At 37.5% G+C, this 15,765-nt stretch overlaps 1 protein-coding gene across 2 annotated transcripts in view; it reads left to right on the forward strand.

The window, feature by feature from the left end:
- Positions 1 to 15,765, forward strand: part of lekr1 (Leucine-, glutamate- and lysine-rich protein 1) — a 268,183-nt gene that overhangs the window by 107,709 nt on the left and 144,709 nt on the right. For both annotated transcript variants that reach the window (XM_073929990.1, XM_073929991.1), the window contains exon 5: positions 13,698 to 13,861. In XM_073929990.1, coding sequence (XP_073786091.1) covers positions 13,698 to 13,861 — 164 coding nt within the window. The remainder of the gene's footprint in view (positions 1 to 13,697; positions 13,862 to 15,765) is intronic.

Genomic DNA, 15,765 nt, shown 5'->3' on the forward strand with positions numbered 1-15,765 from the left:
TAGCTGTGCATTTTATACTTCTGCGCGCTGTCTCTGTTGGTCTGCATTAACACTTCCGAAACGCTAGTTGGCAGTGAGGTGTAAATGTTCCTCTGTGTCAAGTTTCTTCGCTGCTGTTTTGCTTTTCCTGAACACTTCCTGGGTGTACAAGTGGCTCAAACACGCTCATTTTGAGGCAGGAACCGGTGGACGTGCAACAACTTAACACAAAACAAAACTTTCCATCCGGAGCTCCTTCACGGGACTCCACATTCGCACGGCTCTCTGTCCCGCCCAGACTCGTCAGCGCTACCAAGCCGACCAATCACAGAGCTTGCGATACGCGTCATTGGGACGTGTAGATACATTTATTTGAAAGGTGCACGTCAGCGACGCCGACGGCCACAGCGAAAGGCTATGCGTCAACGCCGTAGCATACGCGTGCATTTGACGCAGAAGTATAAATTAGCCTTAAGGCTTGAAACTCAAGGGCTGAACAGGAGTCCCACACCGGCCCTGCTTTGAGTTACACATGTTGATCATTACACTGTCACAGCAGTGATTTTGTTCAGCAGCCATTATAACTTTTTTCATGACTGTTCTATTTTCAGCACATCTTTTGGCAAAAACAAAAAAGGCAAACTTATGAACCTGCTACGTAGAAATCTTGTAAAATCTTTCTTCTGAGATGTTATCTAACAGCTTTTCACATGATGTCAAAGCAGAACATTATCTTTGTGTTGAATGGTATTTTGAATTCTTGATTCTTTTTAGGGGTTCTAACTCAGAGTTTGAAGCCATCCTCGGGTTTAAGTCTTCGAGGACAGCTAGCCAATTATGTCTAGACTGAATGAGCAGGCAAACTTGCTTCCTAGAAACCTTGTACAATCTTCTTTGTGAGAAGTTATCTAACACTTTTTTTTTCACTTGGATGTAAAAGCAGAGCATGACCTTTGTGATTTTGTTGAAGTCTTGATACTAGTCATGTGAAAAGAGCTTATGTATTCAAGTCACTGTTGATAAGAGTTTTGCTATTATATGTAAAAAAAAAAATTAAAAAGCCACAAATGTCATTGCAATCATAATTTTAACCACTAACTAAATATATTTTGGAAAATTTATATATTTTTTCCTTCAATAATGAATGTCAATTGGATTCAGTAAAATTTGAGCTCCACTTTTAAACAGTTTATTAAATTCAACCTTTTCATCTGAATGCAAATATCTAATCGTACAGTCACATGGCAGCCACTCAGAACGTTTAGACATGGTCAAGATGACCTGCTGAGGTTTAAGCCGAGCATCAGAACAGGGATTTAAGCAACTATGAATGCGACATGGTTGTTAATGCCAGACGGTCTGGTCTGAGTTATGCAGAAACTGCTCATGTACTGGTATTTTCATATACAACTTTCACAAACAAAATAATTAGGGAAGACAGTTGAAATATTGGTATAAAAATTATTTCTTTTTTTAAGTTTATAGATACTGTAAGATAATGTACATAAAAAGTAAAGATCATACTTGTTATTTTACTGAACTGCAAGCTTAAATATATATTTAACTGCAAGATTTTATAGTATATACACTACCTGTCAACAGTTTGGGGTCAGTTTTTTTTAATGTTTTTTTTTCTTTTTTTTAAAGAAAATTGTTCTGTTCACCAAGGTGAAATTTTATAAATGTGTAAAAAAAAATAGTTGTCACACTTTTTATTAAAATTGTAATAAATGCTTTCTTATTGTATGTAGTTTGAAATTGAAATACTGCCCCAGTTATTATTGCTTTTATTACTATTACTGTTAATAATAATAATAATAATAATAATAATAATAATAATAATAATAATAGTAATAATTGGATGTCACGGTGGTGCAGTGGGCAGCACAATTGCCTCTCAGCAAGAAGGTCACTGGTTTGAGCCCTGGCTTGGTCATTTGGCATTTCTGTGTGGAGTTTACATGTTCTCCCTGTGTTTGTGTGGGTTTCCTCCAGGTGCTCCAGTTTCCCTCACAGTCCAAAAGACTTGCAGTACAGGTGACTTGCATAAGCTAAATTGGCTAGCAATCTGCATTGGCTTGATCACTGGTGACTGTGACAGTGCCCCCACCCCCATCCTGGAGCATAGAGCTACAGAGGGTCTGGAGTGTGGAGTTGCTGAAGGTCTGGAGCATGGAGCTGTAGAGGGCCTGGAGCGTGGAGCTGCGAAGGGCCTGGAGTGTGGAGTTGAAGTTGGCACAGGCGGGTCATACACCCACAGTAGGCCAGGAGGCTCTGGTTCAGGAAACACTGGCAGTTAAGCTAACCCCAGTGGGTCAGGAGGCTTAGGTTTAAGGGGCACTAGGAGTTCATATGACCACAGTGGGTCAGGAGGCTTGGGTTCAGGAGACACTGGCAGTTCATCCAACCCCAGTGGATCAGGAGGCACCAGCAGTTTATTTAACTCTAGTCGGTCAGAAGACCTTGGTTAAGAAGGCACTGGCAGTTCCATCAACCCCAGTGGGTGAGGAGGTTCTGGTTTAAGAGGCACTTGCAATTCATCAAACCCTAGTGGATCAGGAGGCTTTGGTTCAGAAAGCACTGAGAAGTCACATGGCTCTGGCGGCTCTGGGAAGTCACACGGCTCTGGCAGACATTTGTGGAACTCAGATGTTGGCTCTGGCCTTTCGTGGGACTTAGGTGGTGCCTCTGGCTTTTCATGGGACTCATGTGGTTGCTCTGGCCATTTGAAAGATTAAGTGGGATCTGGTGCCTGCCATTTGAGGACCTCAAAGGGATCTGGCACCCGTCATTCAAGGGATTCAGAGAGTTTTGGTGGCGTCGGCTCTGGCAGCACTGGTGGCGGCTCTAGCAGCTCTGGAGGATCTGGCAGCTCTAGCAGAGGATCTAGCAGCTCTGGAGGTGGCGGTGTCAGCTCTGGCAATAACAGCTCTGGTGGTGGCAGCAGCTCTGGCAACTTAGGTGGTGGTGGCCATTTTTGTGACTCAGATGATGGTATATCAGGAACAAAAACAACAACCAGAACTATGGCAGGACTATACTTGGAACAGGATATCATCTTCTAATGCCAATGGCAGATTGGCGCTTACCATCTTGTAAACTGGAGGGCTGGAGGCGGCCATTTTGCAAGCTGGAGGACTGGAGGCACCCATCTTGTATGTTTGCAGGTTGGTGGCAGCCATTTCAAGAGCTTGTAGTTTTTGGCTGCCATTTTAAGTAGTGACTGTGTGGTGGTGGTGTAAGGATCCAAAATATCAGACCCTGAGAACTGTTATGGAATTTCATAAGACAAGATGCAATGTTCCAATGCATTTTCTAATCTGAGAAGTGATGAAGAAACCAACTGTTCCACTGTTCTATTCAAATCACTGTTGACAATGCAAACACAGGCTGGAGAAACAGAGCTACACTACAGCAGGGGGTAATACGAAGAAGTCACCCTTCTCCTTCCACCTAAACCCCCCTTCTTGACCCTTATTGTTACCTTCTGATTTGAGCACATTTCACATAAAATGTTCAAAGTTTTACTATGGTGTATTTTGCAGCACTATATTGCTCATGTTTGGTATCATTTTAAATGTCTCTGTGTGATTGGTAAAGTGGTCTTAATTTTACAGTAATATTTCACTGGTATATGTTGATTTGGTTTTTGACTTCTTTAAGATCTTGATAAGATGCTCTCCCTCCTGAGAGATGGTTGAGTCCTCAAATTCATCAGGCCAGGGTTTCCGTGACACTTCTATTGTCTTGAATTTATGGCTGTTTGTTTTGACTTGAGTATATAAGGTAAGATGTGCTTTAGGTAGGGGGGAGATCTTGTAAAAAGACACCCCGTTGCAGCATCTCTGAGACTTATGCTGCAATGTACTTCTCTGGTTAAGTATGCATCTATAAATCTTTGATTTATCTTTGATTAATGGATGTTATATTGTTAGTCTCATCTCTGAATTGGCTTCCTGATGATTTATTATGTAATTGGCAGAATACAATTTTACTTGACAAATAAAATGTTAAGTTTTGATTAATTCTGGAGTTTTGCGAATTCCTTGTATCCAGTAGATTAGAGGAGTCTTCATTACCTTTATGTATGGCATAATTTAATTGATTAATAGGCACATTTGATTATACGTAGCCATAGAGAGCCTATAACATGTAGACCTTTTAATCATTTAACCACTGGAAGTAGCAAGTTGTATGGGCTTGGCTAAGGATCTGTTTTTTAAGACTAGGTAAGCGTTAATGCGACCAGCTTATTCAAATATAGTTAATCCTGCATCCTCTGACTATTTTCAGAGTGTCGACATATTGTCCGTGAAAAGATGCGCAAACCCGGGGCGTGGAACTCTGAGCGATGTTGGTCCCTAATGAACGTACAATTAGAATTTCGGACCTTAGAAAATATCAAAACTCTAAATTAAATCATAAATGATGAATGTGATCCGTTCTTAAAAATTAGAAATACAATCTAAATTTTAGGATCATTATAATTGGAGTCAGATTGAATTCGGAGCTAAAAAACTAATATAAATAAATTCTAATAAATAATAAAATTATTTTCAGAAGCACTAGAAAAGGCTTACATGCATTAAACCTTCAACCATGCTGTTAGTTTCGTCATTGGGCTAATAGATGGACTCCTACAGTGGAATGAGCAGCAAGCCCCGTTGCCAGCAAGTCCTGCTGTTCTTTGCCCCCTCCCAGCATACAACGTAAATAAACAAACAAAACAAAGCAAGAATCAAAACCGACAAGGCAAGAAAAACATGTCGTAATGTTCACAATACTGTTTACAGTCATAGGGATCTTGGCCAGGTATGTGAGTGGTGCATGACGGGATATGTAGTTCTTTTGCTGGCAGATTTGTAGTTCTTCACCTGCATGAGCTAGATTGCTGGCGATTGAGACAGTGTCCATGTGCATGTGTGCTTTGTTTGTTTGTATGGGTTGTTATGCTCCCGCCCACTCTCGATCACATTTTTTCCTGTCCCGTTCCAATCACATGATTAATAGGGATTTTGTTTGCCCTCGCGTGGGATTCATGTGACATGCTGGACTCTCAGAAAATTGTCAGCATCTATTTTGGATTCCATTAAAAATACAACAAATATACCATGAACTCTCTCTGCCTCCCTAAACTAGTGATTCATCTGCCAAAAAGACAGACAGACAAAAAAAAAAATACAACTTTTACCATTTAAAAAAAATGGTAACACTTCATTTTGATGGTCCATTTGAGTATTTGTAGACGGTCTGCCTAATATCTGTTTATATGCTCCTTCAACAGACATTTAACTGACTATAAGAAACTTTGCATGTACATGTCAACTTACACTAACCCTAACCCCAACCCTAACCACCAACCTAACAGTCTACTTATAACTCATAACTCTGCCACTGCTATGCTGACGACCTCTAACTATATTTTCCTATTAAACTAGGAAAAGATTTATCATTAGAACACCTTTTCTCAGGCCCAATCGACATTAAGACTTGGATGACCAATAACTCTCTGCAACTAAATGAAAACAAAACAGAAGTGCTCTTATTGGGTCCGGCTAATACCAACGATTCAATTAAAACTCAGCTAGGATTTCTAAGTAGTAATCTGCACAGTCAATCCAAAAATCTCAGAGTAATTTTTGATTCACTTTTGCAGTTTGACAAGCATGTAAGTGCATCACACAGTCATCACTCTCTCGGTTACAGTTGGTCAAAAATGCAGCCACCAGATTGATAACAGGAACTAAGAAAAGAGATCATATTCTCCTGTCCTCATTGCACTGGCTTCCTATAAAATTCAGAGTTGATTTTAAAATCTTACTTTTTACATATAAAGCTTTGCACAATTCTGCCCTGGCCTATGTCAGTGAACTTATTAGGCCATATACAGCTTGTAGACCATTAAGGTCCCATGATCAGTTTCTTTTGTCGATCCCTCAGTCTCGCTGCAAATCAAAAGGTGATTGAGCTTTCTGTGTTGCAGCCCCAAGGCTATGAAACAGTCACCCATTGAACATCAGGATTTCTCCATCCCTGGATACTTTTAAATCTAACTTGAAGACGTATTTTTACTCCCTTGCCTTTGAGTGACTCATACATGTAATTTCTATACTGTGTTTTATTATTACATGTATACATATATTTCCTTTTCTAACATTTTTAATACGAGTTTTATTTTTCTTGAATATTTTATCTCATTGTAAAGCACTTTGGATCAACTACGGTTGTATAAAATTGTGCTCTATAAATAAAGTTTGCCTGGCCTATAACTTAAATTCAACAAACAGACCATCAAAATAAATTGTGACCAAAACAATTTTAATGTATTTTAGTTAAATAAGCTCTGAGAATTGGGAAAAAAATCAGTGGCAGGTTTGTGAGTTGCAGTTACTTTTTAAAATATATTTTATTCATCTTGTGGAGGGAAAAAGTACTCATAGCTATCCTGAATTCTCTGGGCTACAAAAATAATCATATTCTAGAAATCCGATTTTGCATCAGTCCTACACCATTGCATTGTGGCTGCAGCTTTTTTGCAATGACAAGGATTTCATCAGAAAATATAAAAATGCCATTGTGAAGCAAGTCTTTCCCCTAACGGTTGGTGAAAATGAGTATGCTGAAATACACTTTATTCTCCTCTTCACAAAGATGTGAAGTAGATTTCACATCTTTGAACTGCCTCAATCATCAGAGCAAGGGAAAAAAAGGAAGAGTGTAATTTGGAGATGTCTTCCCTCCTTAACCCCCAAGCAGTAATGTTAGCAGTTCTTTCAAGGCCCCTTTTCATGTCTCATGTGTGTGTGTGTGTGTGTGCATATTTATTTTTTTGGAGTGAAGTGTGCGTGCTCCACATATGGGGCATGTGCGTGTGTAGTGCGAACTCACTGTAGCGTGAGGTCTAGCAGTCTGTTCGGTCAAAAGGTTTATAGCCTGATTATAGACTACGCCCCAGCGCTTCAGAGAAGGAGACAGGGAAGGACAGCGAATGAGACAGGAAATGTAAACTATTTGATCCACGATCACCCTTAAGCGAGGTGAAGAGCCCTAAAATGCTGATAGTGCTGACGATGATTATGATGCTGATGATACGAGAGGCAATTTATCAAGACATTTATGATGAAGTCATGGATGTAAAAGCGGACATGCTGAGAAAGCTGAAAGCAGCTGGCCAGACGCAAACATCAAAAACAGACCATGTGCTGTCCAGACACACTCCAGAAACACTTCAAACACAGAGAGCCAAATGAGAAAGTAAGAGAGGACAGGAATGGGGGGGGAGCATGAAAGGTCAATCAGAATGGGGTCAGTCATTGCACTGCAGTCCGGTTAAACCAACACAGCCAGATGTACTTGCAGGAGAGACACATAGATGTTGCTTGTGCTTGTCTGTTAGGTTTATTGGTGAGGTTCTTATCTTGTCTTATCTCTCATCTCTTCTTGTCTTTCCCCCTATTATCTGTTCTCTGTTCTTTAGTGACCACGTCTCATCTTATATCACCTCATCTCTACATTTCACCTTTTCTTTTCACCTCTTCTTTCTTTACTTCTCTTTTCATCTTGCCTCTTCATATTTGATCTCTTTTTCTCAGCTTACGTCATCTTTTATTCTCTCGTTCCACTCGTAGTCTCCTATCAATATTTTTAATTGCCTCTTCTCATCTCATTATCTTGTCTTGTGTCATTTCCTATCTTCTCTTTCCAGATCCTCTCTAGGGCTTTTCACACTTAACAATATTTTGATTCATGTTTCACACTCCTACCTGGGGTTAACATTTAATCCAGAGTATGATGATTCACACTGTAAAATCCTAAACCTTGAAATATTATCTTATTGTCAGTCAGTTTTGTCTTTCAGCAGTTTGACATATTTCCCTTCAAATGCTAAATCAACTGCTAATATACAATACACAATGCTTTTGTGGCAGCCCGAGGCAGATGAATTTGATGCTTGTGATTGGCTATTGTTCACTAAGTATATTGAGCTGTAACATTCTAACATTTCATCATTCACACAGCACGTGTCTGGCACAACATAGTAGGATAAACACTGTTGTAGCGAATTAGCTCAAAGGGAAGAAGAAGATCCATTTGAATTGGGCTATAAAAGAATCGACTCTTTAAATCCGAACAAACAAATCATTCATCAATCATTCAAACCGACAGTTTACTTTAATTACGGCTATTTCTATCAAAATTAAAACCCATTTATATTTAAGTAGGGTAGCAGGATTTAACTGTAAGACATTAGATTCATAACTATGCACAGGCACCTTTCTTTATACAAAATTAAACTTTATTGAATAATCTAACAAAAACTAACACCTCATTCATTAAAAAAATAAGAATGATTAATTAATTCTTATGTAATAAACCCTTTTCATAAGCCTGTTATGATTCATTTAACAGTCGTCAGCATCTTAAATCCTTGAAAGTTTTTAATATTTAGATTTTTTAAACGTATGAACATTTATATATATATATATATATATATATATATATATATATATATATATATATATATATATATATATATTTAGAGTTGAGGTTAAAATTATGGGTTAGGGTTGAGCTGCCAGTAATTGCTTTTTAGACTGTACATAAGTGCACAGTGCTTGAGAATGCACATCCATACTATACTGACACTGAGGAAAAGAAGCTCTTGAAAAAAGTTGTTATTTTTGTTTAATGTGTGCACAAAATTGTTCTTATATTTTCACACTGTTCCAATTAAACACACATGGGCTGTTTGGTCAATGATTTAGGACTTTGAATCAGTATTTCATTGAATTTTTTAAATCTTAATTTGTGTTTTAAAGATGAACAAAGATCTCGGGAGATTGAAATGTCATGAGGTTGTGCATTTACAAATAACAGCATTTTCATTTTGTGCTGAACTAACTCTTTGAGCACAGTGTGAAGATCTAACTATTTCCTGTCTTCTTTGACACCATGTTTTGCTCTCATCTTTTGTCCCCACATTTCATCCCTTTGTTTCATCTCACCATGTTTTATCTCCCATCTTCTGATCTTGTTTAATTTCCTATTCTTTAATCATTCGTCCCTTCCTGCCGTCTTTTTCATTTTGTCTTTTTAATGGCAATTCTTTTCTAATCTTCTTTTCTCCACTCCTCTGTCATCACCCAGTTTTCCCCCTTTTCCAGTGTTGGTTCCTTGTTATGAAAAATTAATTCCTGAGATTCTCTCCCACTGTGTCGCTCTATTGCTCTCTCTCTTTTACTGTCTGTCTGTCTCCATGTCTCACCCCTACACTGCCATGTTTACCCGTTGCCATGACTTCTAGACAAGTGGATGAGTGTGTGCTTGTGTATGTTTGTTTACGTGGTGACAGGCTAGGATTGGGGGATGGATACGCATATGCTGTGTGGTCGCTGTGAGATTTCATACATGTGTGTGTGTGTGTGTGTGTGTGTGTGTGTGTGGAGTTGGCGTCCTGTTTATCCACATTGAGACTTCTGGCAACTCTTATCTGCTGCTGTCTCATGATGATGATGTAATGCTGGTGGGAATGAGAGGGCAGCAGCAGAACAGTCGTATCGACACTGTGCAAACCTCATTAAATCCCTTTGCTGAACACTGCCGGTGCTGACACCCAGCCACAAACTACAAGAGGCCAAACCCAAAGAGACACAGATCATCCCATAGAAAATGAATGATGTACTAAAAGGAGGTTGAGCAGGAGCATGTTCATCTAATCCTGTCCTTCAGAACATCACCGTTTACTGTATAAACAGCTGCTTACCAAATGTGTTTACCTTCAACTCGCTCATGGATTATGTAAAAATGTGAACTCATAACAAATGAGACACAGCTTAAACTGAACAGGAGTACAAATATCCCACCCACGCGTGAAGTGTAAACTTTGTTTATCTAGGCTTACGTCTGTGTTCTTGACTATTTAGAGCTTTGTGTTCGAGGACTTGATTCGGTTTAGTGGATCAAAACTCAGGCAAACAACACGCCAATGATTGAGCGTTGAATCAACAATGATTTTTTTGTAATCAGTCTAGATTGTGCCAACTAATTCATGTAAAAAAATTACTTATTATCTAACTCAAAGTCCTTTATTGTCTTATTTCCTGATATTTTAGAATCTTGTCTCTTCCTGTCTAGTCACTTCTCATCAAAATAAACATTTAGCTTATGTATGCTTTTATGTATGTCTCTTTTTTAATAATGTATTTCCTCATTTTTTTCTCACAGCCAGAGTTTAAAAAATAATATATTTTTTTATTATTCAAAAAGATTGCTAGATATCCATCTTTTGGATGAGATGTTAAACCGAGGTCCTGACTCTCTGTGATCATTAAAAATCCCAGGATGTCCTTCGAAAAAGAGTGGGGGTAACCCTTGCATTCTGGCCAAATTTGCCCATTGGCCTCTGTCCATCATGGCCTCCTAACCATACCCATATAATATATGGTCTCCTTGACACCAATCAGCTGGTGTGTGGTGTGCGGTCTGAAGCAATATGGCTGCCGTCGCGTCATCCAGGTGAATGTTGCACACTAGTGGTGGATGCAGAGATCCTCCCATTGCACTTTAAGAAAAGCGCTTTATAAATATAAGCAATTATTATTATTATTATTATTATTATCATTATATAAAGTTGTATTTCAGCCAAAAAGTAAATGGGCAATATCTGTTATGTGATGTGGACACTGACAAGGGAGGTGCGAATCCAAACGCAGGTTTACTGATCAGAGAATGGTCATGCAGGCAACAGTCAACACAGGGGCGAGCAGATGTACACAGGAAATCCGTAATCATACGTAGTCGTAGTCAAATAACAGGCGAATGGTCTGTACAAGCACGCAGCAGTCAATGTAAACAAACAAACAAGTCGAGGGTCAAAAACAAGTCATTGCAAGGCAGGGGAAATGTTCACAATGACCCTATAACAACAACACTCAGCCCAGATGTGTGTGTTTGGCTGAATATAAAGTCCTAGTAATCAGTCTTTGACAATCCTCCGGCTGTGTGTGTGAGCAATCAGTCAGGATCAGGAACCGGTGTGAGTGTGTATGGTGCATGACTGGAACTTGTAGTCCATATAATGGCAGATTTGTAGTTATGTGTGATCTGTGTTTACCAGCGATCTGTAAGGATTAGATCGCTTGCGATTTTGACAATATCATACACTCAAGATGTGTTTGGTGCAATTTGTTGCTATTTTCAGTCAAGCGCAACCCTAGTTTTTCACGTTTTAAGCTACACTGTTTAAATAACAAATCCATTTGCGCTACTTTGTGGACTCATGGGTGTGTCGGTCTAAAAAGGTGGTGTGTTGAAATAGACTGCGTCACCGACCAAGTAAAAGCTGGTCTAAAGTCCAGTGCAGAAAGCGTTAGTTATGTGCCTATGCAGGTTCAAATGGTTAATACACATATGATTTACCGCAATACACAAATATCTTTACATATGAAAAAAAAAAACAAAAAAAACATAAAGGATTAAAATGTTAGAAAAACTTTTTTTTTTTTTTACATAATTATAAAAAACACTACCTCCATGCCTTCTTTATGTCCGGGGGGCTTTTCTCAGTTTATTCATGACAATTTGCATTTTAAATTATAATGTTGTTATTATTGGCAAGATTATATATTATATGCATATTCATATTTGTTTTTAATAAAAACAAGTTTAGATTTGTCCACCTGTCAAGTTTTGGAGATGTATGCATCACAATGGGGCATTAGAATACGATGTGTGTTTGGATATAACTCGTTATTATTGTTTAGTTAGAAATTTGCTGGAAATTAGAACTGAATTTAGAAATAGTTTTGAAACTTTGAATCTTTGTGCTTAACAAACTAAATTAAATATTTAGGCTAAAGGATGTCTTAAGTGGAGTGCTTTTTAGCAAAAGTAAAGAAAAGTGAAGAGTAAAAGTAAAAAGAAAGTAAATAAGCTGATTGGTGGAGGCTAATTCTTTATCCTCGCTGCAGATGGTCTGTTTACTGTTTTCTCGCTAGTGAAGCATTCAGTTTGTCCATTCAGTTTTTCCACTCACAAAGTCTGGCAAATATATAGCAAATGCACCATGGCTCAATGCAACTGACTCTGAAGGGCGTCACACATCGTATGACAGTTGAAAGTAACGCACATCAGACGCACACATTCGTATGCTTATTAAAATTAAACTAATCAGATGGCTCTCTGTGGCGTGGCAGAAATATGAACAGTGTCCTTAGTCATGACTGGGGCCGTGAACAGCTGCCAACTTGCAGCACTGGTGTGTGTACCCTGATAGAAACCTATGTTTAGAATTCTAAAATGCATGGCGCTGTGTGGCATGTTTATTCGGTCCTTAAAATAGCAAAATTGGATTCGGACATGCCCTTAATGCTTTTGCGCCATGCGCTTTAGAGATAAAGATGTTTCTTAGATAAACATGTTTCTTGTTGAACATAGCTTCAACGCTTCCCATTTACTTAGAATAGGTGAGGTAAGACGTTGCCGAACTGCATTGTGGATCCGTCGGCGTCACTTCAGAGGCGTTGCTTGCTGCAAAAGTTGGAACTTGCTCAACTTTTCAAGGGCCGACAGAAGCGTCAGCCAATCAGATTGCTGTATGCAAATACATCAGCTCAGACAGTGGCCTATAGCTGACTAATGTCATTGGCTGACGCTGCTATGATGATCGCGTCAGCCCCAACTTCAGACACACCCTCTGTCAATCATTGACGCTGAAGCCCTGTGTGAATGGGGCGTTAGAATTATAAGGTTTTATCTTACATTTTTGTCAAAATTGAGATATTCACATATTCTTATTAAATGAGAACTTATTTACATTATGGGATTTTTAATTTTTTTTTTATAAATTGTTTACATTTTAAGACTTTAAAAAAAATGTTACACACATACTGTTTGCTATGGAATGCAAACACTTTAAAGCTCAATATCTCAAAATCATTTTTTGGATGTATCATCTCAGTTAATTCTCATGAATTACTTTGATATCTGGGTCAATTTGAGTGCATTTATTCGTTATATCTTATAGTTTACAATCAAATGGAAGTGATTTCACATCCTACATCTCATCTTTTCTCATCTGAGTTACATCCATTTTAGTCTCCTTTTTTTTCTTCTAAATATTACTATATAGTTACATTCATTTATTATCTCATCTTATTTCTTTCAATTTCTTCTCTCTTCAAAACTCAAAAATCTTTTTGCCTAATGTTTGTCTTGTCTAATCACTTGTTCTTTTACAGTTACTTCTTGGTTCCTCTTTAAATGTATTTCTCTTAAAACTGTTTTGTATTGCGTCCTTCTTTAGACTGAGGTTGCATTGTGAGACAGCTGACCCATTGGATTTATGTAGTACATGGAGTCGGCTGATCTAAAATGCTCTAAAGCAGTGTAGAAACGTCTAACACTTTAAGTAGCAATTCACACTGTTTAATACTGGCTACTTCTTATCACCTGCATATAAATAAGATATGAACTGTTTATTAGCACTTATGAAGTATGATCTTATTTTACATCCCTAATCCTTCTCAATACCTACTGCATTACTTAATATTAATAAGCAGCTAATTATTAGTTTATTGAGCTAAAAGTCTTAGTTAATAGTTTGTTAATGATTTGCTAATAACATGAACTGTACATTAAAATAAAGTGCGGCAAAGAAATACTAACGAGTTCTAACGAGTGCATACTGAATAATCCTTTTTTGTTTGTGTTTGTATCAGATCCAAGTCTGTGCAGCAGCAGAGGCTTCTCAGGAAGACTCTGGCTCTGCTGCAGTTTTCTCGAGGGGAGATGACGACTGTAAAGAACCAGTTAACTCACTTCCTGGAGACTTGGGACAACAGCAAAGCACTGATACAGCAGAGTTGCATCAGTGCTGACGCAGGTAATTAAACACATACACACACACAAAACAAGCATTGTTGCAATCTCTGTCCTGCTTTAGAAAACTTTTGTTCCTTTCTGATCTGTGTCGGGTAATGGAATGTGCATTTATTTAGCGGAATTTGGGATGTGTTTGTCTGTGTGTGTGTGTGTGTGTGTGTGTGTGTGTGTGTGTGTGTGTGTGTGTGTGTGTGTGTGTGTGTGTGTGTGTGTGTGTGTGTGTGTGTGTGTGTGTGTGTTTGTGTATGTTTGTTCTGAGAAATTTGGAGAAGATTCGGGCAGATCGCTGACACGCTGAGCATGACAGTCATTATATATCTTGTCACGGTCTGAAATTAAAATAAGAACACACTCTGCCTTGGCCGCTGTGGGTGCATGTCAGTGGCTTTGAGATGTAGGGCACACTGTACCCGCTGTGCTGAGATAATTGTACTCTAATGATAATAGAGGATGTGAGACATTTGCTATCAGAGCTTGGAGAGAGGAATGTGTTCACTGAAGGCAGGACCAATATAGGCCTGGGGGCAAGATCATGAGGATAGCAAAAAGCTTTAGGAAAATTAGATTGTTGTTTGCACATTGAACAAACCATTCATTCATTCATTCATGTACGATTATAGCTTTAACAACATTTAACTGTTGTTATTTATTTATTTATTTATTCATTTATTTATTTATTCATTTATTCTTTTTTTTCAAATCTTAGCTGTAATAAATTAAAGCCCAAATTAAGTAATAATAATAATAATTATAATAAAAATAATGTATGTGTATATATATATATATATATATATATATATATATATATATATATATATATATATATATATATATATAGAGAGAGAGAGAGAGAGAGAGAGAGAGAGAGAGAGAGATAAATTAATATAGATTAAATAGTTATAATTCGTTCAGAAACTCGGACATAGACCAACAAAAATCAGTCCTGAATCAGATGAACAGAAAAATCAGACACTCAAAAGATGTGAAAAAAATATTAAAAAACCTTTATTCATATAACTAATCTTTAAAAATTTCGACAGAGAGCTGCCTTCATCAGAGTAACAGTGATCAAGTGCATGCGTCTAGAGTTTCTTTTAAATGCTACGATCTCATGACCGAAATTCAACTGTATAACTGTAATATATATATATATATACTGTGTATATATATACTGTATATAAACAGTTTATATATATATATATATATATATATATATATATATATATATATATATATATATATATATATATATATATATATATATATATATATATATATATATTAGAGCTGCACGATTCTGGCTAAAATGAGAATCGCAAATTTCTGGCTTAAAATAAAGATCACAATTTTCTCACGATTCTACAGATGTAAAATAAAGGTATGGTAAAAACAAACATACGGCAAAACATCAATAATAATATTATGTGTAGGTCTACTGGTTTCTATTATTAGTTCTATTCTACTTATATTAATTCTGATGTTGAAATATTATGTTTGACATATTTGCCTGTAAAAATTTGTCATTATCAGATTATATTCAACATTAAAGGCTAGAGTAGTTATACTGACATTGTAAATATTTATTTTCATGCACAACTCTGTTCGTTATAAAAGAAATAACATATCAAATGCTTGTCGTAATCAGAACTCTAAATTACGATATGATTATTTTAAAGATGTGCACACTTTCAATTACATTTTGACTGCTAAGTGCTTGCGCATACTTCGCGCGCGGCTCTTAAACGATCACTTTGTACCACAAACTGAATATTATTTACAACAGTATTATCTGTTAACAGTGCATGCAGTTTCTATTCACTTCAAGTAGACGCGCGTGCGTCTATTATTAGTGGCGTGCGCCCTCTCTGTGATAACAGCTCATGGTCAGCAGCTCACGTCACGAGT

This window comes from Danio rerio, chromosome 18 (assembly GCF_049306965.1).
Source record: "Danio rerio strain Tuebingen ecotype United States chromosome 18, GRCz12tu, whole genome shotgun sequence".
Classification (NCBI taxonomy): Eukaryota; Metazoa; Chordata; class Actinopteri; order Cypriniformes; family Danionidae; genus Danio; species Danio rerio.